Source organism: Prionailurus bengalensis, chromosome D1 (assembly GCF_016509475.1).
Source record: "Prionailurus bengalensis isolate Pbe53 chromosome D1, Fcat_Pben_1.1_paternal_pri, whole genome shotgun sequence".
NCBI classification, from domain to species: domain Eukaryota; kingdom Metazoa; phylum Chordata; class Mammalia; order Carnivora; family Felidae; genus Prionailurus; species Prionailurus bengalensis.
Window position 1 is genome coordinate 98,585,002 of NC_057346.1, and position 23,464 is coordinate 98,608,465.

A 23,464-nucleotide genomic window follows, 5' to 3' on the forward strand; every position below is an offset into this window, starting at 1 on the left:
GGATCTCCGGCCTGCGTCACCAGCCCAGCCCGCCACCTCCAAAGCGCCCGACCGACACATGGTGGGAACGTGAGGGGGCGGTGCCGGACTCGGCGTCGCTGGGCCAATCGCCCGGCGGGAGGCGCCCAACCAATAGCAGAGGGACTCTAGGGCCTCGGGGGGCGGGGCCACGGTGAGGAGCGGCGACGTCATAGGTCACTGGGCGGGCCGGAGGTGGGGCCCGCGGCGCCGACGGGGGCGGAGCGGCGGAGGCCTGAGCAGTCTGAGCAGTGATGGCGGCGGCTGTGGTGACGGCGGCGGCGGCCCCGGCGCCGGCAGCCGGAGCGGATGGCGCCTCCTCAGTGCACTGGTTCCGCAAAGGGCTGCGGCTCCACGACAACCCCGCGCTGCTGGCGGCCGTGCGCGGGGCGCGCTGCGTACGCTGCGTTTACATCCTGGACCCTTGGTTCGCGGCCTCCTCCTCAGTGGGCATCAATCGTTGGAGGTAAGGGGGTCCAGAGCCGGGTCGCGGGGCCCGGGGGGCAGCGGCCTGGCTCCGAGGGCGCCCGCGAACAGCCCGGGTCGCCTCCGCCCCATAGACAGGGAGGCTCTGCCCCTCAGTCCCCACGGCCGGAAGACCCCGGCCTGCGGGAGGTGGGACAGGGAGACGGAACCGGGTTTCCAGAAGGGAGAAGCCAGGGCTGGGCAAGCAATTCGTCATCTCAGTAATGGCCTGGGTGGGCCAGGGCTCGACCTCTGACGGCCGCGTTCGCACTGTGTGTTAGCCCCTTTGGGGCCCCACAGCATTCCTGCGGGACAGAGATCGTGCTCTCTCTCCGTTGATCAGGGACTGCTGAGGCCTAGAGACACAAGTTGGCCTGCCCAAAGACTCGGCAGCCAGGGAGTGGCAGAGCAGGGACTCCTGGTCTAGGGCTCTTAGGGGTGTGCCCTGGGAGGGGCGGAAAGGAGATACTGTGATGTGAGGGCAAGGACGGACGGGCTTCTGAGTCCTAGTGCACCAGGTGCTCTGGCCTTCTTGAAGTAAAGAGCCCACTGCTGGGCTCCTGAAGGTCATCTCTAAGCTGGCTTGCTTGAATTCCCTCCACCAAAACCTTCCTGCCTCTCGAGGTGTCTAGAGACTCTGGCTTAGCATTAGATAAGGCAGGTGCAGTCTACCCTTTATGATAAAAACACCAAGGGCTTGTCCAGGTAGAGGCACTGTGTGTCCTGAGCTAGAGAGCCTGGCAGATTTTAAGGCCCTCATCAAATCACTGTTCGATTAATATCTACATTCCTACGCGGCCTTTGACTTCAGGATTTAACTCGGGCATGCGAGCTGCCACGTTCCAAATGCTCTGGCTTAGCATTAGATAAATGCTAACCCATTTTGGAGAATTCCCTCAGCCGCTAGCTATGAGCTTGCTAGGATTTTAAAAAAAGGAAGGAAGGAAGGAAAAGGAAAGAAAGAAGAAAGAAAGAGGAACCAAAGTGTCATTTGCTTCCTCCTCTTCTCATGAGATTAATTTTAAAGGACAGTTGAGCCTCTATACATTAGATTTTTATCCACTGATGCGCTGAGGTTAGGGACCAGGATAGCTGTGATATCAAGGAGACCCCCCTTTGATGATTCCCAGGAAAGTGCAGTCGACAGAATCATAATTAACAGATAGGTAGCTGATGTCTTTTCTCTGTAACCAGGGTTTAAAACCAAGAGGTTTGGAGACATCGTGTACCCATCTCTCTTTAAAACACCCCGCAGCTGTCCCTTGGTTTGTTTGCATTGCTCTGGGGAATGTTTGCCTGTGGCCTTGTTGCAACGGGTGGGCAGCGTTATCCCCAAGATACAGTGGCTGTCAGCTCACCATTCTTTTCCTCTCCAAGGCATGTGCCCTGCTAGGAGAGTGAGTGCCCCTAGCAGTGGGTCTATTAAATGCCCTCTCCTGCCCCATTTATGTAGAGAGAACAACTAAAGATAGTGCTGTGGAGAGCCTGCCCACACAGTTTTCAGGGCTGTTCTATTGCTCTGCCTCTGCTCCAGTTTCTATAGATAGGAGGTTGGGTTTGACAAACATCCTCAAATGACCGTCCCTAGTATGGACGTTAAACAAGACCTCAGACTTTGCCCCTCTCCTTATGGCAGTGTGCCGATTAGAGCATAGTAAATACAGTCTGACCGCCTGCTTGTTGCATGGTCATGAAAGAGGTTTTGTTTTGTTTCGTTTCGTTTTGCCGGATATTGGGGGACATCGCATAAGACTGCTGACACGTATGTGGTAGTGGAGATTAAAACTCAACACCAAAACCGCTGCTGCTGTTTAAACGCAGGTTTGCTAGGATCTAGGTGTGTATGGATTTTTGTGGGTCACTCTTTTGTGATTATGCTTTTGAACAAGGGAAGGAGAAGAGGAACGTGGCAGCTCGCATGCCCGCGTTAAATCCTGAAGTCAAAGGCCGTGTAGGCATGTAGATGTTAATCGAACAGTGATTTAATGAGGGCCTAAAATCTGCCAGGCGCCGCTCTGGGTGCTGCTGGGACATAGTAATGAACAAGCCGTTGTGGTGTCCAGAGCTTCTGGAGCCTACATTTTAGTGAAGGAGGACAAGTAAACAATCGTGATTCAGGAGAACTGAATGCCACGAAATAAATAAAATAGGGGGACGGACCAGAGCAGCATCTGTCTTGCTGAACATGGGAATCACTAAAAGATCTTTAACAGATGCCTGGACTTCCTTCTCCCCCAGTTCTGATTTAATGGTTCTGGGTTACGGCCTGGGCATCAGGGTTTTTAAAGCTCTCATGTGCAGTGAAGCCTGAGAACCACAGGCTCAAGCCCGACAGCTTGGGAGATGTGTTGCAGTGCATTGGCAGGGAGGCTAATTAGCTTTGGCATTCAGAAGGAAGAGGTGAAAAAACACAAGACAGATCGAATACGATAACTGCTCCTGGACCTGGAAGCAGTCGCACTGCTGCCACCCCCATCGTCCACTTTGCTCCCGTGGTCAGATCCAGGGCGGAGCTGTGGGACTGTTTCCCACACTCGGTTGGGGGTTGGGAGAGTGATGGAGCCAGCCGTACCCCTGCATAACTTCAGTATGTGTAATCTTCCAGCGGCTCTTTCTGGCTCTGGGAGTCGTCTGGGAGAACTGTGCTCCAGCATAACATCCCGGCTCTGCAGATACTTCAGTTGCTGTCTCAGAGAAGCCTCCCGAGAAAGGGTGGGCCGTGGGCCATCTGCAAGAGGTGGGGGGAATCGAGATCCGAGATTCTGTTCTCTTCCTGCACTTCCTACACTTACTCCCGCATAGCATTTTCGGCAGATGAATCAGATTAAAATAACCATGAATGGCACTTTCTAAGAGTAAGACAGGACAGAGAAAGGCAACCAAGAAATCTGTATATTTATTAGCATAGCAGAAGGGCTAGCATACTCCTCGCCTTGGTGGTAGTGGGAAGGTGATGGGCTAATTGTAGCTCAGTAAGCCTCAGGACTTTTTTCTCGTCAAGCGCTAGTTGGCTTAATCCTTTGCCATTTTCCCCAGCCCTGCCTTCCCCAAATTTGCTGCATTTGGAAGGAGGTTCTGCAGTGAGGACCACCCAAAAAAAGGGGGGGGGGTTGGTAATCAGCTTCTGGATTTAAAAATGGGTATTGCCTTCCTCTTGCTCCTGCAACTTAGATCGGGTGTTGGCAACAATTCACTAAAACCTTTATTTAAATCATTTTCTCCCTAGCTCTGTGCTGCAGGTGCATTCAGGAGCTTCTGGGACAGGGGGAGTTGGTAGAAATACGATATAAGCCTGTATAGTTCAGAATTAATAAGTGAGGTGAACTGGAACCTCCCCAGCATGCCTGATGAGAACAAGTGTGTCTCATCCCAGTGCTGGGAGCTAATCACTGTGAGACTGTCGATTTAGCGGGTTCTTCCCTGGAACTCGGTCAGCAAGCCGGGGATTGAGCGTTGTAGTCTACTGGGGGAGAAATGTGAGTTTCTCTGAGCTCTTCACACTGGTGTCCAAGCGAGTCACATTACTGTTCTGCTGCTGAGGAAATGTTTCCATTTGCCGGAAAGGGGATAAAAACCTTCATCTTTCTCTCAGATAAAAATATACTTATTCTTTCCTAATTTCAGAGTGATGGTGAGAGATCAATCCCTGCTATGGATTGTGGATTTAGGCTATCCTTTTCCATGGGACTTACACTCTCTGACTTAGGATAAATTAATTTCTATTAATATCCTAGGTAGTCAGTCTGGGCAGGCCTATGATATCATCATGTAGTTAGATAACCTTGGCTTGAAGCAGAGGAATTTGGTCAAGGGCAGTCTGGACCCAAAAAAGAGTTCACTGTCATCCTCCCTCCTCCTATTAACAGCAAATAAAATATTCCTCAACACAGAATCTTCCATCTCTGGGGAAGGTCTTCTCTAAAAATCCGCCTGTCTTATTCTAAAACGCTAGCCCCATGGAGTCCCTGAATTACAGAGTCCTTTCTGTATTTTTGGAAGTCCCTGTTTGGCCTTCTCCAGTTCTGTCTGCCTCTAGCTCCAGAGCACTTACGTAATATAATTCAGTTGCACGTGTTGTCTAATCCTAAGGGTGAGCTTTAACTGCTCACATAGGACCGTGTGCTCTAAATTTCGGCCATGTGAGCTCAGCTTAGAGCTGCCAAGGGTGAGCTGCCAGCCCCAAACACTGGTATCTCCAGTGCACAGGCCAGTGTTCTTTAGAGTCCACCCTTATTGGAGTAAAGAGAAACTGGCCATGTGGAGAGGAGGGCTCTAAAGGAGGGCAAAAGGCCCAAAATTCTCTCCAGTGAAAGAATGCACACACCGGCCCCAGTGAACCTTTGCCCAGTAGCAGTGCAGCTCCCTGTTTCTTTGGTGTTATGCAAAGCTGTCACCTGGCAGGTGAGGTGAGCCACCATAGCAGTGGCTTCTCTTTCTCTGGCTGCCTGGAGGCTGGGGCTCTAGGGGGCCTGTTGCCTCTTATAGGGGCCATCCTGAAACCTCCTTCCTGGAGAAGCCCTGTAGGGCTGGACTCAGGGGGGAAGTTGGAAGTAACAAAGCATATCTAGAGCACCAAAGAAGAGGCAGAAACCAGGATCTCAGAGAAAGTTTAGTAGAAACAAATTAGAAGCAAAGAAAGGCAACTTGTAAACAGAAGCTAGAAGTGAAGTTCAGCTTTCTAGAACAGTGCTTGTGAAACTTTAGTGTGCAAAGGAATCACCAGGGGCTCTTGCTAAAATGCAGATTCTGATGCTGGAGGTCTGTCTGGGATTCTGCATTTCATCAAGCTTCTGGGAGATTCACAGCCATTGATCCTCAGAGGAGCAAGGATCTGGTAGCAAAGTTGTTGGCTGTGGTTCTCCTTGGTGGCTGCGTCTTGAACAGCACAGCCTCAGCACTCACATCGTAAGTCCTGGTCAAGAAGCAGTGGAGCCTGGCGGCCTGGTTTGAATTCTGGCCACTCTGTGCCTCGGTTTCCTCATCTATAAAATGGGAATAATGTTTCCTCATCTATAAAATGGGAATAATGATAGTGTCTACCTCATAGGTCAGTTTGAGAATTAAATGAGATAATGTATGTAAAATAAGTAGACTGGTGCTGGGTTCATTGTAAATGCTCATCAAATGTTAGTTGTTGCTGTTGTCGTTATTATCATTTGGTTGCTGAGTTCAGAACTGGGCCTTCTGCTTCCTGCTTCAGCTGTAGACATCTCATGTCAAAGAAGAAAAGGGTTCTCGTGGGGTTATCTTACTTGAGAGCCGCTGCAAGGAATCTCTCCTTTCAGTAAATGAGGTCTGGAAATAAAGTTCTGTAGAAACAGCTGGAAGCTAGCTTTCGTGTGCATGTCAGCCTTATTTATAGCTTCAGATTGAAAGCCTGTGCAGCCTGGGGGACTGTGAGGGAGGAGGCCACCGAAGTGCATGGCGAGGACATTCCTGGGAGCCGCAGATGAAGGACCTTCTACCCTGAGGTTGTGGAATTTAGGTCTCCAGTCACCTGCAACATTCTCGCTGGCAGGGCCCAGGTTTCAGGTGGCATGAGGCTATTTACATGGGTCTCTCCTATTTTCCTCTTGAGAGGAATGGTGCAGCCTGGGAGGAGGCCGACACAAGTGCGTCACTCCCGGCTTAGCTTTCCTTTTTTAAGGGCGTCAGTTTTTCAAAAACAGAAATTCACAGAGGCGGAGCTTTGGGTTTGCATGAAGCAACAGTCTCCTTTCCCATCGCCTTGGAGAGTCTCTGCTGGCTGGCATGATGCTTTGGGCTGAGCCCAGGACTCTGCTCATGTTGGAATGTGGGTCTGTGGCATTCGCTGCCATGGGAGTGTCATGTCGCAGACGTCAGACTCAGCAGTGGGGACTGGTTCTAGTTGGCAGCCTGGGAACGGTGGCTGCTTCTCTAAGTCTGCAGTCGCCGGGGGATGTGATGTGTGCTGCGGAAGAGGCACAGGGTTTCGTTGCGTTCAAAAAAAAAACCTAGTGATTTCCGTCATTGACAGAGATGGGTGGGAGATACCAAAATACAGATAGCAGTGGTATCTGCGAACCAGGCTGACCTGTCAGGGCTTAGTTCCTGAGGAAGATCAGAGTGTCAGTGAGTTGCCTATAGTCAGGTTTGTGTTTGTCAGAGAGATTCCGAACACATGAGGTCTGGCAGCCTCTCAGCCCCTGGAAGAGTGTCGGGAGTGTCACTAAAAGGCTTTAGAAATGGGGCACAGGTTCCTATCCCAGCCTTGTCACTTAACGATTATGATCTTAAGCAAATTAATTATCTTCTCAGTGTCTCATTTTCCTCACTATAAAATGAAGATATTTCCCTTCAAAATGTATTGAGAGAATTAAAAAGAAAACACGTCAAAAAGCATAACGGATATATAATAACACAATGACATTGTTTGTCTCTGTGGAGGGGAATTAAATCCCTCATGGACAAAGGGGAGACTTTTTACCATGTGAACTTTTTACAACTTGAATTTTGAATTACATAGTTATCTTTAAAATGTTGGTTTCATTTAATTTAAAAATAAAACACATGTCAGGGGTGCCTGGCTGGCATGCGACTCTTGATCTTGGGGTTGTGAGTTCAAGCCCCATGTTGGGCATAGAGATTACTAAATAAATTAAATAAACTTAAAAAAAAAAAACACGTCATAAAAAGGTATTGATAGATTTCTTAGAAAGGTGGTTGTGCCTAACCGAACAGTAAATGAATGTTTGCGGTCACATCATAATAATAAATAGAACACCGAAGGCACTCAGCAAATGCTTTTTCCTTCCCCGTGGTGATCCAGCTCTCAAGATTAGGTCTCTTGAGTATCTGGGGTCCCCACCCCCAAAAGTATGTGAGGGTATCCTATAGAGAAGTACCTTCTAAGGCCTTCTCTCTCTTAGGGTGAGAATCTGGCAGCTGGAGGCCTGGAGAATGAACCACCTGCCAAACAAAACCCTGAGAACTGGGGACCCACCCAGGCTATGGGCGTGCGGAGGTAGACAGGTGCAGCCCAGAGCGTGAATGCACAAGGCAGGGGTCCGATGGGCTCGGGGAGGTAGGGTTTGCCAGGGCTCTCGCAGTCTTGTTCCTCTCTGGTAAGACCTCAGGCTTCCACACAATATTGCTCTTATTTTTCAGATGGCTTTCTCCCCTGTTCTCCCTTTTGATTTTCACAGCAGCCTTACAATGGGTGAATATTCATACACAGGGCTCGAGGCTGCAAGGGAATAAGTGACTTCCCTCAGATCCACAGAGAAAGAGCCCGAGGAGGAGCAGCTCACATCTGTCCCAGGCTTTCTATAAGCCAGGCACTGCACTAAATGTTTTTCACGCATTATTTGATTTTCTTTTCTTAGCAATTTTAGGAGCTCGGTACCGATATCAGCTCCATGTTCCAGATTAGAAGAAAAAAGCTAAACAGGTTAAGTAATGGCTGGAGTAGTGCCCAGGTCTCTCTGGTCCTGGTACTAATGATGCTACTTGTTCAGCATAGTGTAAGCTTCCCCCTGCTTTGTTAGGAAAAAGAATGCCTCTTCGTTATGTCACCTCTAAAAGGCCTGTGTGGGTTCTGCAGGTTCCTACTTCAGTCTCTGGAAGATTTGGATACAAGTCTGAGGAAACTGAACTCTCGCCTGTTTGTAGTCCGGGGACAGCCCGCTGACGTGTTCCCAAGGCTATTCAAGGTACGTGTGCAGAGTCCTAGAGAAGACGGTGAGATTCTGTTCTCCAGAGTGTCCCCGCAGACTAAATGAGGTGATGTTCTGACTGAGAGAATGGAACCGGTCAGCGTGCTCTGACTGCTGCCTCTAGGGAAGTTGGGAGCAAAGCCAATCAGCTTGCCGACAGAATGGAAACTGTGTTAAAGGAAAAATTCTGTGAAACCACTGTCTTGTTGGAAAGTTCCCAGCTCAATCCAGACAAGGGATGTGGCGAGTTATTCCACCCCGGATGCCACTGGCTTCCTTAGATGTTTTCTTGGCTCAAGCCAGCAAGATTTATTAGGGCTCTTCCTATGCCAGGAGTTTGAAGACAAGTTTTCCTTTTTATTTAGCACAGGGTGTTTCCTGTCTTGCTGTGTTCTTGTTGGGAACAAAATCAGCCCTTTTGAGGGAGCTCCCTGCCTTCCCTGGGGCAAATGATTGATACAAATCTTCACTTGGGTACCATGTAGGCCTCTGTCTGCTCTATCAGGTAGCCAGTCCACTTGCCCCCACCCCCAGCCCCTTTCTTTTTAAAGCACATTTCAAGGTCCAAACAGAGGCAAATGTACTCACGGACAGAGAGCTCTAGGACAGTCTGTCCTCATCCACAGCAGTGCAGGATTGTTTTTATGCCCCTTTCCACCCCAGCTCCCTTCCCTACTCTTCCTGGGGGGAAAGACCAGAGGAGAGGTCTCATGTCAAGACAAGCAGCTTACTAAATACCTTCTTGTTCACTTCACCTCCCCACATCCCACACACGTACACACACAAATCACATAGTGCTGAAAATAACCAGCGTTCATTGAGGGCAGACTGTGAGTCAAACAGCATTCTAAGTGTTTTACATGTATTAATTCACATAGCCGCCTAAGAGTATCTGCTGCTGTCCCTGTTCTATAGATGAGGGAACAATAACTTCATGGTCATGCAGCTAAGTGGTGATCTAAGACTTGAGCCCCTCTCTCAGACTCCAGATTTGTGTTCTTAACCCCCACACCGTTAAACACATGTGCCTCGCTTCTTGCTCTGCATTGTGTCCCCCGTCTCCTCTCCTCCTAGCACCTCAGAGGCTAACCCAGCAATAGCCCAGAAATTCAGATAGATCATTCATTCAGCCATTCAGCATATAATAGTCCTCCTTCCCCTTATCTGCAGTTTTAGTTGCTCACTGTCAACTGTAGTCTGGAAGCAGATGATCTGACTATATGTCAGACGGTCAATTAGTCGCCTAACACATCATTCACCTCACTCCATCTCATGCAGACATTTTGTCATCTCACACATCATCACAAAGAGAAGGGTGGGTACAGTACAATAAGGTATTTTAAGAGAGCGACCACATTTACATAACTTTGATTACAGTGTATTTCCTGATTGTTCTTTTATTATTAGTTACAGTTGTGTTAATCTACTGTGCCTAACTGACAAATTAAACTCTATCATAGGTAAGTACGTGTCGGAAAAAAACAGTACTGTATGTAGGGTTTAGTACTATCTGCAGTTTCAGGCATCCGCTGGTGGTCTTGGAACACATCCCTTTCAGATCAGAGGTGACTACTGTATATTTATTGAGCTTCTAGTATGTCCTAGACCCCCTGCTAGGTACTAGGGTAATGAATGAGACAGCATTCTTGCTCTGAGAGTTCACACGCTAATGTGGGAAATAGACAAGTAATGGGCAGCTTCATTGCCATATGGTAAATGCTGTGATGGAAAAAGCGCCAGGTGCGGGAAAATCCTATTGAAAGAGAAGGTCAAGGAAAGCTTCTTGGAGAAGGTGGCATCTAATAATATTTTATTACTATCCACAGAGTTATGAGTATTTAGCAATGTCATCTATATGAATTGCTAAACATGGTACCTGGCTCATGGTAAAGGCTCAATAAACGTTTAGTCCTGTTATCCTAGATGAGGGATAGTCAGCCCTCTCAGGACCCACACCACAGACAGAGCCGAGTCAGGTCCCTTATGGAAAGGGCATTTGCCTTGGGGGGTTAGAGTTTTAAGGGACCATGGCCAGAGACTTTGGTTGGAATATGGATTTCTTCTTGACAGTCATGTTCTAGGGCTTTCTGTGAGTTATCTGTGCAATCTTTTACTGGGCCAGCTTTCTCCCAGTATTGCAAGGAAATCTAGAAAATTCTACTAGAAAACACTAAAGACTTAGAAAAGAATTCCTTTGTTTTTTAGCATGTGGCCCCTCTGGTCTGATTTCTCTGACCTCTGGACTAAGAATTGCGCCTCCTTCCCCGACTTGCTGAGAGAGCTAGGTAGAGCCTGTTAGCTCTGTTTGCTACTGGCCTCAGGACTGTTGCCGTGGAAACCATTAGGACACTTCACATAGCACAAGTCTGCCAAGAAAACCAAGGCAGAAGTTTGCAGGGCCCTGAGGAGCTTCGGGAAAGGCATGCTGGGCGCTGTCTCCACCAGTAGGCCTCCCCTGGGAGCGTTGTATTTAGAGCCACTGGCTGCAATCTCCTGCCCCCAGGGCCCAGCAAGCATACAGGACTACCCACCTCTCTCTTGATTCCACCAGTCTTGGGCTCCACTGTCGCCATGCTGTTGGCCTCACCTCAAAGACCTGCTCTCCTCAAACCTGTGAACCTCAGATTGTTGGCTTTCCAGTTCAGATCTTTGTCCCTAGCCCTTTGTTCTGCAGCCCACTCTGACAGGTCTCCAGATTCGTTTCCTGTAAGGAAGGAGCAGAGTTCTCTGCTTCATTTTCCTCCCCAAACAGTGTTTAGCGTAACAGATTCTCTCCCCACAGGAATGGGGGGTGACCCGCTTGACCTTTGAATACGACTCTGAACCTTTTGGGAAAGAACGTGACGCAGCCATCATGAAGATGGCCAAGGAGGCCGGTGTGGAGGTGGTGACTGAGAACTCTCACACTCTCTATGACCTGGATAGGTGAGAAATGGGTCCCTGGGCTCAGCTTGCCAATTATGGGAGTTGGTGGTTCTGGCCCCTGCTGAGCAGAACTCTGGGAGGTTTACCGATAGAGCCACCTGGCACATGAGGTATGGCATTTTCTAGAATCTGGAAGAGAATGGGCCTGAGTTGGGGCCTGTGGAACAGATCACAAAGAGCTGTACCCAATTTGGGTGCAAAGAGGCTCACTAAGGCCGAGGGATGGAAGCAGTGAGGATCCCCATGCAAGGTCTTCACAGATCTGCCCCTAATCTGTTGTCCCGTCCACTCGCACTCCCACTTGTGTCCTGCTCCTGAAAGGCTGCCGTCTGACCTCAGTGGACCCTACCTGGTAACCTTCCTGACAGAGCTCTATTCTCATATACCCAATTTCTGTATCTAATGTGAGTTCCCCGGGCTCCCCTGGCTATCTGGGTTTCCAGGCCATGTATTTAGATGTTGTGCAGGAGGCTCTAGAGATCCCTGCGGGGGGCTGATAACTACAGAGCAGCCTCCTTCCCTAGGGACAGGCCTGTGTGCTTTCAGAGTGTCTAGGAGGAAACCCTCCCCTCCCCTCCCCTTCCCTGGCAGAGCTGTCACCCTCCTGCTGCTGCCGCTGCTTTTGCTGCCAAGAGCAGCCATCCCTGCTCCCTGCCGCACCCCTCCCGCACCCCCCCCACCCCCCCGCAAGCTAGTGGTGGCTGCCAGGAGGCCAGGTCACACATCTCTGCACGTGAGCTCGCTCTCAGGAGGGTCGGCTGGGTGTGGAGCTCCTCCTCCTGCCACGTGCCAGCCGAAGGGGAGGTGACTGCAGGGGCAGCAGCCAACCTCACATCCCCAGCGAACCTACCCAGCCAGCCAGTTCTTGCGTAAGCTGCTTCTTGGCCAACAGGAAGAACCCGGGGAATCTGGCTCCAAGCCACCCCAATGCATTCTGTATAAACGGCCTCAGTTTTCCTCAGTCCTATATCTTCTTTCCTTAACCTGAGTTTGTCTCTGTTTCCCTTGCTCGTGAAAACAACAACAACAACAAAAACCTTTGAGAACTGCCAGACGCCCTTTAAATAGTTACTGCTATTGACCGCAGCCCCGATCTCTGATTTAGGAAAGATAGTCTGTTCTCCATGTCTCTGTTCTAACAAATTGGGACCAAGAAGGGAATGATTTTTCAACAGGAGAACATGCTTGCAGTTCTTGTCAAAGGACTTCCTGAAGGCTTATGCCGGGAAAGACAGGAAGGGCCGTGGGGATTCCCATGGCGTGGACACACAGGCTGAGTACCAAGGAGGCTAGCGGGGATTTTTCTGTGATTAGAGAGATACGGTCAGTCTCTGTCTTTAGGAGGCTCCACGTCGACACCAGGGAACCTGGAATTGAGTCCCAGCTTTGGCCCCGCCTTGCTCCATTACCTGAGGCACCTGCTCCAGCTCTCTGGGCTTCATTTTCCCTCTCGGTAAAATGGAGATGTAGCCTCCCTTGCCCCTTCCTTTCCTCTTAGGGGTGGGACCTGTGAGTGGATGAGGAAAGCCACCCTCCAAGCCTTCCAAGTCTGGGCCGTTTTCTGGGAGGGCAGGGACCTGAAGTGAAAGGCCTCATGCGTGACATCAGGTGTGCCTTGCGATTCCCAGGATTATCGACCTGAACGGACAGAAGCCACCCCTTACCTACAAGCGCTTTCAGGCCATCATCAGCCGCATGGAGCTGCCCAAGAAGCCCGTGGGCTCCGTGACGAGCCAGCAGATGGAGAGCTGCAGGGCCGAGATCCAGGAGAACCATGATGAAGCCTATGGCGTGCCCTCCCTGGAGGAGCTGGGTGCGTACTTCCTGACCCAAACCTCCTCTTTTTTGTAAGATAACTTACTGGGTTTTTTCTCCTTTGTCAAAGTGATGCATGTTATTACAGATGTTATAGAAGGAACAGTGAAACAAAAATGGAAATAACAATCACTGTTACCCCCCTGCCCAGAGATGACCACTATTGATTTTGGAGCATGTCCTTCCAGTCTTTTTTTCTGTTCTTACTCGTATACATCATCCTGTGTTATGCTCCTGTTTTTGTACTTTTCTGTCTCAGAACATACAGGCACAGTCTAGTGCTGGCATCAGTGGGCTCCCCGACACCAAGATAACTAGTATTGTTTCCATTGAAAGGGGGTCTGTCAGCCCCTCAGGTCACTGACTGTACCCTTTCTCCCCTTCCTCCCCCATCCCGCGTTTTTTGATCCGAACAAAATTAGCCTTTCTCACCTGAAAACCACAGTCATTTCTAGCCAACCTGATAGGGCAAGCTGTACAGGATTGTTCTCATCTGTCTTGAATGAGGAGAGGCCAGGAGAGGGAAGGCAAGGGAAAGGAGATAAAAACGTGACAGTGGAAAGAGAACCAGGATGACCTGGCACATGTTGAAATGTTAGGATGATCTCAGCGCCAGCAGCACCTAGAACACATAGTTCAGTTCCCACAAGGTTCAAAGAACACAACGTGTCGAGACTTGTTGAGCTATCACTGAAATGGCCTGACCTCTGGTTCCATGACCTGCTCCTCCTCTTGTAGGGTTCCCTACTGAAGGACTTGGCCCGGCTGTTTGGCAAGGAGGAGAGACAGAAGCTCTGGCCCGCCTGGATAAGCATTTGGAACGGAAGGTATGGCCCCCGTTTCTGTGACACACAACTTCGGATGCCAGGATCCAGGCAGCAGAGGATATGAGAGTCAGCTTCATGTCCCTTAGTGCCTCTTCCCTCAGAGTGGTTGAAAATGAGAAATATTCCGAGGCACCTGGCTGGCTCAGTCAGTGGACCATGTGACTTGTGATCTCGGGGTTGTGAGTTTGAGCCCCCCGTGGGGTCTAGAGATTACTTAAAAGTATATATCTTTAGGGGCATGTGGGTGGCTCAGTCGGTTAAGCATCAGACTCTTGATTTCGGCTCAGGTCATGATCTCATGGTCTGAAGATCCATGCTCAGTGGGGAGCCTGCTTCAGATTGTCTCCCCAGCTTGTGCGCATGGGCACTCCCTCCCTCTCCCTCCCTCTCTCTCTCTCTCTCTCTCTCAATAAATAAATTTTTTAAAAATTTAAAAACTAAAAATCTTTAGGGCTCCTGGGTGGCTCAGTCGGTTAAGCGTCCAATTTCGGCCCAGGTCATGACCCTGCACTTCGTGGGTTTGAGCCCTGCGTCAAGCTCTGCGCTGACAGCTTGGAGCCTGGAGCCTGCTTCAGATTCTGTGTCTCCCTTTCTTCCTGCTTCTCCCCTGCTTGCACTCTGTCTCTCCTTCTCCCAAAAATAAATAAACAGTAAAAAAAAATTGTTTTAATAAAAATCTTTAAAAATTTCGAAAAGAAAAAGAAAAATCTTCCTGATGGCAGTAACAACAATAATAACGACTACCATTTAGTGAGTGTTTACCGCATGCTGGTCACTGGGCTGAGCTTTTCTGAGTTAAGTATCTGCTTGCATTATTTCCTATTTTCTTTTCAACATCCCTACAAGGTAGGTGTTAAGCTCTCCATTTTACAGATTAGGAGATTAAGGTTTAGAGAGGATAAGTAACTTGCCTGAGGTCACACAGTTAACAAGTAGTAGAGTGAGATCTTGTTCTACGTGATTCCAAAACTTAGACTAGATTGCTTTTCTTTCATCTTTGTACAGGTTCCCCTTACTGAGAGGGTGTCTGGTCAGTGAAGTCCAGAAGATTAATTACTTTGTGTTTCCGTGTCCCATCCTCACCTTTTGCTGGGCCCCCTCAGCATTGATTTCCGTATGTTTGCACACAGAGAACAAATGGTCCACCTCCCAATAAAGTGGGAATTGGCAAGGGGAAGGAAAGAGGTGGAGGCCTCAAAGGCACTCCTTAATAACGTCACATGGCTTCCATGACCCTAGGACTAGAGGAGCAGAGACGGTTCTCATGATTGAGTCAGCTCCTGGTTTCCTGTCCACCACGGCTGTTTTATAGACTGATAGACTGGCTCTCAACTTTTTGTATTCTCAGATGGGTGGGCATTTGGCCCAGCAGCCAGGTGATAACAATGGAACAAGGAGACTAAGGCAGACCTACAAGGGAAGAATGCTTCCCAGCCCTGGAGGTGCCTCACCAGCAGTGAAAATGTGCCACGGGACCCACCTCCCTTGGGATGGCCCTGTCTTCGTGTTACCATCAGCCACCCCAGCCAGCCCCACCAACTTAAAAGGATAAGACTGATGTCCAAGGGCTATGGGGAGGACCAGCAGTCCCTGTCCACATAAGGAGCTTTACCCAAAGATCCTTGGGTACACAAGAACACAGGCTGGGCTAAGGGGGCAGAGCGGTAGAGATCACAGATGGGACGGCAGAACTAGAATAAGACTGACAAGTATAAAGAGCTAACTTAATGGTCTCGTGGATTATCATCACCTTAAAAGCATTTTGTGGAGGGCTGTCCCCTTAGATCATGAAGTCAGGGTCCTTTTCCACATGCCCCTGGAGGGTGTGGTCTGTCATGGGGTCTTGTGTTGTCAGGACCCTTCAGACTCCGTGGTGGTCAGAGGGAACACCGTGTCCTACATTCTAGGAGAAGAGAAGGTGCCTGTGAGCAGGGTGTGACCTTGTCTCAGGAGGTTTATTTCAGTCTTCAGTTCTCCAAATCTGAGGTGAACATCTACTTGTGTCAGGATGGCCTAGCTACTAAAAAGACTGCCCAATGAGGCAAGCATAGAGTCCGCTTCCAGAACTAGTCTATTGTAGATGATAGACATGAAACAAGGAATTACAGGGTACTCTGAGGGTTAGGAAAAGAGCAGTTCAGAGTGTTAGGGGAGCAAAGAGGAAGGGAGTTTTATTAATCAGTTTGTATTTGCAAGTTGGCTTTTGAAAAAGGGAGTTTTTGAACTCAGTTAACTAGGAGTCCAAGGTGTAGCCTGTAGGTGGATCCAGGTGTCCAAGTAATGCTGCCAGGAATACATTCTCCATCTCTGAGCTCTTGAGGTAGGCTTTCCTTGAGCAGTGGCAAAGTGGTCACCAGAAGCTTATTTTCGGTCTGCTAAGCACACCAGAGGAAGTAGTGTGCCTCTTTTCTAAAAGCTCTGAGAAAAGTCCCGAGGAGTGTTTTCATTTCACTCTGGATCGGGTCGTGTGACAGTCCCTGACTCAATCACCACAGCCGAGGAAGGGGTGTCTCCCTGTCAAACTTGTATTGCCAAACTACTCCCAGAGTCAGAAGGTGAGCTCGGCTCCACTTTACCCAGTTGGACTGAGATTAAGGCAGGTTGGATCACTGCAAGGAAACTAGGTGCTGTCACCAGAAAGGGGAGGCAGTGTATGATCTTTATCCCTGGTTCCCCAAAATAGTAGATGAGGGCAAGCATCTCTTTATAAAAGTATCCCTATTTTTATTTTATTTTATTATCTTATTTAATGTTTATTTTTGAGAGAAATAGAGTGCGAGTGGGGGAGGGGCAAAGAGAGAGGGAGACAGAATCTGAAGTAGCTCCAGGCTCTGAGCCATCAGCACAGAGCCTGATGCAGGGCTTGAACCCATGAACCGTGAGATCATGACCTGAGCCGAAATCAGACGTTTAACCGACTGAGCCACCCAGGTGCCCCTCAGTATCCCTATTTTTAAATGTGAATGGAATGATGGAACATTTTGCAACCTTCAGTGATGACGCATTGTGCATCAATGACTGCTAACCCCCATAAAGAGAGACAGTCAAGCATTATGTCCCCCTGCAGTCTTGCCAAAGAAGTCAAACCTGAGTCCAACCCAGTCTCTGGTACCGGCCACCAGTTTGCAGCAATATACTGTGCGTGTGCAATCAGCAAACTGTAGACTGCGGGAATCAGTACAAGTCAAATGACCTGGGTTCTTCGCAGAAAACCTTAAAGGGAAAGAAAGAAATGACAGGAAGTATGTAGACTAAAAAAAACTTAAATAACAGTGACTCTGCCCCCAGTGTGGAGATGGGATTAGAGGGCGACCAGAATAGATGCAGGGAGATCAATTGGGAGCCTGTCACAGTCGTCGAGTCTACATCTTAGCCTGATCCAGGTTGGTGGCAAGAGTGATGGGAAGAAAAGGACAGATTTGAGGAATCTTTGAACAGTAGAATTGACAGGACTTGGCCATAAAGAAGTCACAGGTGATGGCCAGGCCTTGGCGTGGACACCCAGGTGGATGACGGTGCATTTTCTGAGATAAGGATGCCCGTGGAAGGGTGGTTTGAAGAAAAGAGTTGTTACGCTTCGAGGGGCCTGGAGGGCAGTCAAGTAGAGATCCTGGCAGGGAGGTGGATGGAGTGATCTGGGAATCCAGCTAAGCAGCAGCTAAGCATCCTGGGCTGGAGCCACTGACATGCTGATCCTCCGTAAACAAGTGGTGTTGGGAGCCATGGGACTGGACGCTCTCCCCCAGGAACACAGTTGAGTAGGGGACCCAGCACAGAGCCCTGAGATGCCAGCACTGAAGGGGTTGGGAGGGGAGGCAGCCAGGAGTGTGTGGAGTCCAAAGGCCAACAGAACAGAGGGTTATGGAGACGGGAGCAGGGTGAGATGTGCCGAGAGGTCCAAAACTATGACAGGAAGTGCCTGCAGGACTCAGTGGCATGGAAACCACAGAGACTTTGGTGGGAGGCAGCTTGGTGGGAGTGGGTGAGGGGAGGAGCCAGACTCGAGTGGGCTGAAAAGTGAAGGTGGGTGTGGGGAAATGGGGTGTGAAGAGAGGAAAGAGGACCCAAGAGTAGAGGCCTGCAGGGTTGCTAGAAGTTACTAGAAGTCCTTCATTTTTTTTCCTTTGGTTTGCGAAAAAGCTAGATGACTTCCCCAATATTCTTGGAATAGAAACTGGAGAGAAAGATACGGAACATGCAAGAGAGGGAAGAGGGGCGGGCTCCAGAGCCAGGCAGAGGCCTTGGCCTTGGGCAGGGTCACAAGAGGGGGTAGGTGTAGATGCAGGCGAGTTTGTAGATTCGGTGGCTAAAGGTTGAGGAGTTTTTCTCCTGAGGGCTTCCATTTCCTTATTGTCGGGAAGGAAAGTCGTCTGCCGGAGGGTGGCGGGGAAGTGTGGCGTAGGGGGTCTAAAGAGGGTGTGAAGTTTGTGAAAGAGTCATCAAGAAGAGAAAGAGGGTTCTAGGAGTGGAGCAAGAGAAAAGAGTTACTGGATGTAGGTGGAGTCTGGAGTCAGAAGCTAAGTGCCCCCCGGCCCTGTCTCTTACCGACTCTAACCCCAGAAGAGGCACAATCACCCTTTGGGCTTCGTCATTCGTTTTCAAAAGGAGGCGCTGAGAAATGCCGCCTCAGAGGATGGTTCAGATCAGATGGGAGGACGTGTATGACAGCGGGCTCTGAAGTCACGCTCTGTGCCGGCGCCTCGGGGTTTTTTTCTCTAACATCCAGGCCTTTCCTTTCTTCGCCTTCTCTTCCCGCTGCAGGCTTGGGTCGCCAACTATGAGAGGCCCCGAATGAACGCCAACTCCCTGCTGGCCAGCCCCACGGGCCTCAGCCCCTACCTGCGCTTCGGCTGCCTCTCGTGCCGCCTCTTCTACTACCGCCTGTGGGACCTGTACAAAAAGGTGAGGGGCGGGGAGGGCAGTGCACCCTGCGCCCGGTCACGGCCAAGCAGAACGGGGCTTCCGGGCCAGTCAAGGGCCTGGGCTTTCAGCCCGTGGGCACGCTGGACCACTGCTAGGGCACAGTCCCGCCACACGTCTAGGGGGTTTGGAGCCACCACGTTCGTGGCAGCTCCAGATTCCCTTGTGGGGGAGGCCTGAGCGACATGGTGCTGAGAGCTGGGTGGGTATTTGCATCCACATGCTACCACCCCCAACCCCAGGTGAAGCGGAACAGCACGCCCCCCCTCTCCCTGTTTGGGCAACTCCTGTGGCGAGAGTTCTTCTACACGGCAGCCACCAACAACCCCAGGTTTGACCGCATGGAGGGGAACCCCATCTGCATCCAGATCCCCTGGGACCGCAACCCTGAGGCCCTGGCCAAGTGGGCCGAGGGCAAGACAGGCTTCCCTTGGATTGACGCCATCATGACCCAGCTGAGGCAGGAGGGCTGGATCCACCATCTGGCCCGGCACGCTGTGGCCTGCTTCCTCACCCGCGGAGACCTCTGGGTCAGCTGGGAGAGCGGGGTCCGGGTGAGTGCTCTCTCGGGGGAAGCTGGCCTGTTCCTTCTTGTCAGGCCCAGCAGGGGCAGCCCTCTTCTGGGCTGGGGCATGGGGTAGGATCCCTGGATCCTGGGCATCCCCTCCAAATCCTCTCTGGTTTGCCCTCCGCAGAAGGGCTTTGGCTCTCCTCCATGGGGAGATGTGTGGTAACTTGGGGAGAATCATGGCAGGAGGTCCTCAAGGTGGCTGATTGTCCCACACTCTCCCCATCTAGGTATTTGATGAGCTGCTCCTGGATGCAGATTTCAGCGTGAACGCGGGCAGCTGGATGTGGCTGTCCTGCAGTGCTTTCTTCCAACAGTTCTTTCACTGCTACTGCCCTGTAGGCTTTGGCCGCCGCACGGACCCCAGTGGAGACTACATCAGGTGAGGATGTGGTCCAGGCTCTCTGCTCTGGCTGCTGTGGCCTGCTCCTAGGATGAGATACCCTTGGCCCTTTGAAGGAGAGTGCCAGTGTGCTGACCGGTTGTCCGATGTATGTGTTTCAGGCGATACCTGCCCATATTGAAAGGATTCCCCTCTCGATACATCTATGAGCCCTGGAATGCCCCAGAGTCCATTCAGAAGGCAGCCAAATGCATCATCGGGGTGGACTATCCCCGGCCCATTGTCAACCATGCTGAGACCAGCCGACTCAACATTGAGCGAATGAAGCAGATTTATCAGCAGCTCTCCCGCTACCGGGGACTCTGTAAGGAGCCGCTACTCCCACCACCATCCCCTAGCTCACTAGGGGCAGGACAGCACCTACCTGCGGGCTCAGAGGGGATTTCCAGATATTTGCAAAGGGAGACTGAGTGCTCTCTTTTGAGCTGTTAAGTTGACTTGGCTTCCCAGGGCACAGGGCACTGTAGGCCAGGCTGGACGGGGCCTCTCTTCGTCGTGGCCACAGCGGGAAGCGATGGAGCCCCAGTGTCATGGCCCAGCACCCCCTTTCCCACCACCGCATCTTGTTTTCAACCGCCTGGTGGCCCTCTAGAGTCCTGCGAGATTACATTCTGATTGTATCCCTGCCTCTCTCCCAGGTCTGCTGGCTTCTGTCCCTTCCTGTGTGGAAGACCTCAGCAACCCGGTGGCAGAGCCCAGCTCGAGCCAGACTGGGAACGTGAGCAGTGCAGGTGAGTAGCAGCTGGCCTCCTGGGGCCCGTGTCCACCCGGAGGACACTGCAGAACTACTACCAGTTCAGTCATTGAGGACTGAGGACAGAGGCCGGAATGAATCTGTGCCCTTGCAGAGAGCTTATATTCCTCTTGGCAGAGACAAATAGTAAAGGAACTGTGTAAGAGCATTTTTGATAACAAGTGCTTTGGGGGAAAATAAAGTTGAATGACCTGGTAAGAGAGGGGCTGGGGAAGGGGGATTCCTTCAGGCTCTTTAGACAGAATTAGTCAGGAAACCCCTTTCTGAGCCGGACCCTGGTAACAAGGAGAACCAGGCTTTCCAAGAACTGGGGGAAGAACATTCCAGGCAAAGGGAATAGCAGGGAAAGACCCAGAGACGAACGACCTTAGCCCATTCGAGGCACAGAGGAAGGGAAGCCGGTGCTGCTTGGCGTACCCCGAGGGAGGAGCTAGAGTGAGATGGGGACCAGGTGTGGCAGGAGCGGTGTCACATGGGCCCGCCCCCCCCCCCCTCCAGGGGGAGTAGGATTGTGTCATCAGCGCACTGAGGAGGCACTGAGGGGTGGTCAGCAGGGTGAAGGTGTGTGACCTGACCTGTGTTTTCAAAAGCTCCCTCCGCCTGCTGTGTGGAAGGGACAGTGCGGTGCGAGCAGGCCCAAGGACAGGGAGACTAGAAAGGAGGCAACCGTGGTGGTCCAGGCAGGAGGGGGCGGCACAGTCCGGTGGTGGCAGCAAAGACAGGTCAGGCAGTCTTGCCGAATTCTTCACCTCCTCCCTTCAGCTCTGGGATCGATGTCAGTAAGATGAGGCCAGCAAGAGCGCCAGGGGTTTTTCTAGTTTGCCAAGCCAGGCTAGCTCCACAGATGAGGGTGCTGCTTGTTCCTGCTTCAGGAGGCTGATCCAGCGTCTCCGAGGGAATGCCTGACCTTCAGAGCAAGGGCAGCAGACACGCCAGAGCAGTCTGTGGCCTGGAGCCCGTGGGATTTGGGGCCCAGAAGCTGGCCCTGCCTCCAGCAGGCCTGGTCATGCCCTCCTTAGACATTTCCAGGCAAGGTCACTGCTGAGAGAAGACCGAGGGGCGGACCTGAGGAGCAACTCGTTGGCATGGCTTTGAGGCAGGCTCCCTGCCCCTGGAAGAGCTGCCGTTGCACAGTGTCGGGTCCTCTTGGCTCCATGCAGGGTCCTTGTGACACTTTGACCTGCTTCTCTACAGGCCCAAGAGCACTACCGAGTGGCCCAGCGTCCCCGAAACGCAAGCTGGAAGCAGCCGAGGAGCCACCGGGCGAAGAACTCAGCAAACGGGCGAGGGTGGCAGGGTTGCCCGCCCCAGAGCTGCCGAGCAGGGACGTCTGAGGGTGAGTGACAGCGCAGATTCAGCTGGAGGAAGGAGGTGGGAGAGGTGGACAGGGGTCTGGAAAACTACTGCCCTGCCAGCTGAAGGCTAAAACCCAGCAAACCAGATGAAAACCTGGTGGCGACTGCATGATTTTTTCTAGGATTTCAGCTCTAAATTTCTTCCATTCTGACTTCTATGCCTCTTAAATTTTAAAAAGAAATTTAAAAGTAAAGCGTTTTTCTTTCTTTACCAGCTAAGGAAAAACCTTTCTTTCTTTTTTTTCCCCCCCCCCTTTGGCTCTTTCTACCTATCAAAGTGAGGCAAATCCCACAAAAAGAAAGCAGAGACCCGGAGAGGAAGCTGTAGGAGAAATGGCCCCATGGCAGGATCTGAGGATGCTCCTGGACCTTCTGCCCTCGTGGACGGGCTGTGTTCCGTAGGCAGGCCAGTGGAGGGCAGCACTGACCTTCAGAAGACAAGCAGAGGGCTGGGCACTGCTGGCCAGGCCCAGCCCTGCCTGAGGACCAGTAGAGTCTGGCTGCCCATGGTCTCTGCCTCTTGAAGCCACTCCTCTGTTCTCCCCTTCCTCCTGGCCTTGGCTCTGCACTTCCCTGTCAGCACTCCGCTTTCTTGGAAGCCCCCTGAATGTCATTTACAAAATAAAAATTGGCTCCCTCCCCAGAGCAGGAAAGGACTTTTATGCCTTTCTTGGGGAAATATAAATTACTCTTCTCTTTGAGTCATCATCCCAGGCTGTTCTTTATGTGCCATGTCTGCGTCATTAGATTGGAGAGGATGCTTTTTCTCTATGGAGCCCATGGATTCTTTTTTCCACACCCTTCCATTTCAGGGCCAGGTGAGGCCATCTGATTTCAGCGGCTAAGCTTGAGTGCTGGGTGAGACAACGATTGTTTGATGCTTGTGCCCTTTACCCTATGAGGCTTTTGGTCATAGACGTCACTGATAGATTTGTGCTGGCTTGTTCCAGAAGCACTGGCAGGCTTAGATACTACCCTCTTAGTTATCTCTTAGCTCTTTGATACTAAGCAAAGTTCATTCTGCCTTATAAATCTGGACCTTGCCAGGCTGTCACTCCCGACTTTCAGGTGAGAAGATCAAAGAATAGAGAGGTTAAATGTCTGGATCAAGGTTGCTCAGTAAGCTAATGGCATCCAATTCAGCATGAAATTATTGCCAGGAGCTATGTGAGGTAGGGGAGTATGTGCATATAAGATATGTGATGATGCCCACCCACAAGCATTTAACAGTCTGCTTAGAAAAAGAGGGCAAATAACTTCTAATTCCTAGACAGATGATATAGACTCTACATGCTTGTGATAAGCCAGCGGTTGGTGGGCTGGAGTGATCAGGGAATACAGTACAGAAGTTTACACTTGGGGCTAAAAGGTAAGTTGGATTTAGACCACAAGGAGGGCATTTTGGACAAGGAAAATAGCTTAATGATTATGTGATCTTGTACAAGTTAGTTAACTGGTATGAGACTTAGTTTCCTTACCTATAAAGTAGGTTGTTACAAAGGCTAAATGGTTACATTTATGTGTCTGATAGGAGCGCGCGGCACTGCTGGGAGTAGGAAAGCTGTCTGCTGTGGCTCGAGCAGACAGGGGCTTGTTCTTCTCACCTAACAGGAGGCCCTAATGCGCGCCTTGCTGGTTTTGAGTTGGCTCAACTATGTCAGAGCCAGTTTCTCTGAGATTCTCTTGCTCTGTGGTGTCAAGGTGGCTGCCACAGCTTCAGCCATCAATTTCTCATCCA

The 23,464-nt window shown here is 50.8% G+C and overlaps 1 protein-coding gene across 2 annotated transcripts in view; it reads left to right on the top strand.

Moving 5' to 3' along the window:
- Nucleotides 1-214: 214 nt before the first annotated feature.
- Nucleotides 215-23,464, top strand: part of CRY2 (cryptochrome circadian regulator 2) — a 33,627-nt gene continuing 10,377 nt past the window's right edge. The window contains exons 1-12 of one of the 2 annotated variants that reach the window (XM_043581042.1): nt 253-484; nt 8,048-8,156; nt 10,942-11,084; nt 12,713-12,897; nt 13,638-13,726; nt 18,488-18,628; nt 18,889-19,200; nt 19,445-19,596; nt 19,719-19,921; nt 20,256-20,348; nt 21,566-21,707; nt 22,005-22,427. In XM_043581042.1, coding sequence (XP_043436977.1) covers nt 273-484; nt 8,048-8,156; nt 10,942-11,084; nt 12,713-12,897; nt 13,638-13,726; nt 18,488-18,628; nt 18,889-19,200; nt 19,445-19,596; nt 19,719-19,921; nt 20,256-20,348; nt 21,566-21,705 — 1,779 coding nt within the window. In that variant the 5' untranslated portion in view covers nt 253-272 and the 3' untranslated portion in view covers nt 21,706-21,707; nt 22,005-22,427. Of the gene's footprint in view, nt 485-8,047; nt 8,157-10,941; nt 11,085-12,712; nt 12,898-13,637; nt 13,727-18,487; nt 18,629-18,888; nt 19,201-19,444; nt 19,597-19,718; nt 19,922-20,255; nt 20,349-21,565; nt 21,708-22,004; nt 22,428-23,464 lie in introns of those variants that run through there. The other variant, XM_043581041.1, reaches the window with a different exon arrangement.